The sequence below is a fragment of the Plectropomus leopardus genome, unplaced genomic scaffold (assembly GCF_008729295.1).
Source record: "Plectropomus leopardus isolate mb unplaced genomic scaffold, YSFRI_Pleo_2.0 unplaced_scaffold13029, whole genome shotgun sequence".
Lineage (NCBI taxonomy): Eukaryota > Metazoa > Chordata > Actinopteri > Perciformes > Serranidae > Plectropomus > Plectropomus leopardus.
In genome coordinates this window covers 1-1,817 of record NW_024613869.1, presented here as the reverse complement: position 1 = coordinate 1,817, position 1,817 = coordinate 1, and the positions used below count along the sequence as shown (strand labels likewise).

Below are 1,817 nucleotides of genomic sequence, written 5' to 3'. Positions count from 1 at the left end.
AGACTGGTCCTTTTTAAACATTCCTAATCCTGTATAGACAGAACACCATCTGGTAAAGCTCTCAGAGGTCTGGAGAGACATAATACTGGAATAAAAAATGAATTTAAAAATTGTCGGAGCACCGAGAATAAAATGTTGAAGTATGCTCCTAATATTTTTGGGAGTTACTAGGGTGATCGATTGGAGTAGTTTTTTCACTGTATTAACAGTACCTTGACTGCTGAATGTTTTTCCGTACCTGCTGCTGAGCCATGGGTGGGCCGGCCTGTCTGGCATGCTGCTGAGACATCTGGGAGGCGATTCGCATCTGTTGCTGGATCTGCTGCTGGTGCTGCTGCTGTTGTTGCTGCTGCTGCTTCTGCTGTGCGTATGCCGCCTGCTGCATGTGCTGCAGCCGGAGCTGAGCCAGGTTGATCTGTCCCGGGTGTTTCCCGTGGTGACCTTGGCCTGGAGAAATGGGGGGTCCTCCTACCATCACACCAGGTGGCTGTGCAGGTGGTGGCGGCTTTTCGATTACCAAATTACCTACATTAAAAAGAACAGTTAGCAGGGTTCCTGCAGCTTAAGCCAAGTAATATTTAAGGCTTTTTTAATGTCACTCGAATTTAAGTTTAAGACCAAATTTCTAATAACTGGAATTAAAGGACAGTTTTATTTCGCCCAATGTTTAATGTAACATTAAAAATGACGTTTTTGTCCAGTGAAAAAGTTAGATTATCTAGGTCAAATGTTTACAAAAACAGTCCTTTTCAGAGTGGAATACATGGAGGACAATGAACATATTATATTATCTATTTAGTTTACCAACAGATGCAGGAAATATCTGGTATTTTTAGTCAGTTTTTTTTTAGCAATTCTGTGTTTCTAACTCTGCAGGTGAGATTCAACAGCTTGAATTCCCATCATGACAAGTTTAAGAAGATGAATTTATGAAACTGTTCTACCAAAAAACAGATGTTACCAATTATTTTGATATTTTAAAATGTAACATAAAAAAATCCTACTTCCAATGTCTGAGAATTTTAAGACATTTGTGAGATTATTTAAAGTCATTTCAATACCACTTAAGGCCCCATTTTTAGATTAATTAGATGCCTTTTAACACTATTTAAGGATCCACGGGAACATTGACAATGTAAAGACATGCACATGCTCTGGACAGCATGATTTATCATGCAGAAAGAAGCATGGAAGGACCAAAAAATATATGTTGAAGCACACTGCAGTGGCAAATTATGACTGTGTTTTTCTAATCTTGATTAGAATAAATCAAAAAGAAATTTAAATTCAATACATAAAACAGAGAAATATTGACTGATGAGGGATATTTATAATACTGCTGCCTCTTTCACCTAGATTAACCACATTTTTGGCCCAGAAGGTAGGGTCACAGAAGAAGCGCACAACTCCGTTGGCCTGGGGCGCTGGCTCCAATCTGGCCTTGAAGAGCTGGCGAAGCTGGAACAGGATCTACAAACACACAGAAAATAACGTTCTTCTGTTAGCGGGCTTGGCTTTATCGGAGCAACAAACAGCCCATTTGTCAATGTACCCTTTAGGACTATCACTCCACCAGCCTACAATAAAGTTATCTCAATTATCTTATTCACTGACTGTCTTGTGGTAAGTAGTCCAATCCACATGGCACAAGCATCCGTTGTTTGAGGCTAAAAAGATTTTCATCCACATATTGTGGGAAAAAAGCCGCTTCTGCAACTTCATCCATCAAGAAAGAGCTGATCCAGAAATGCATTCCAAAAAATGTCTGTTTTTAGACTGCTGCTTAAAAACAGATATCCGGGGCCTAGAAAACTTGC

The 1,817-nt window shown here is 39.7% G+C and overlaps 1 protein-coding gene across 1 annotated transcript; it reads right to left on the bottom strand.

Moving 5' to 3' along the window:
• Positions 1-238: 238 nt before the first annotated feature.
• LOC121963873 (E3 ubiquitin-protein ligase TRIM33-like) lies at positions 239-1,470 on the bottom strand (the record flags this gene model as incomplete). The annotated part of the gene is made up of 2 exons (XM_042514113.1): positions 239-525; positions 1,353-1,470. Coding segments are annotated over 2 exons (405 nt in total), but the record flags the coding sequence as incomplete, so codon positions are not given.
• Between the last annotated feature and the right edge of the window lie 347 nt (positions 1,471-1,817).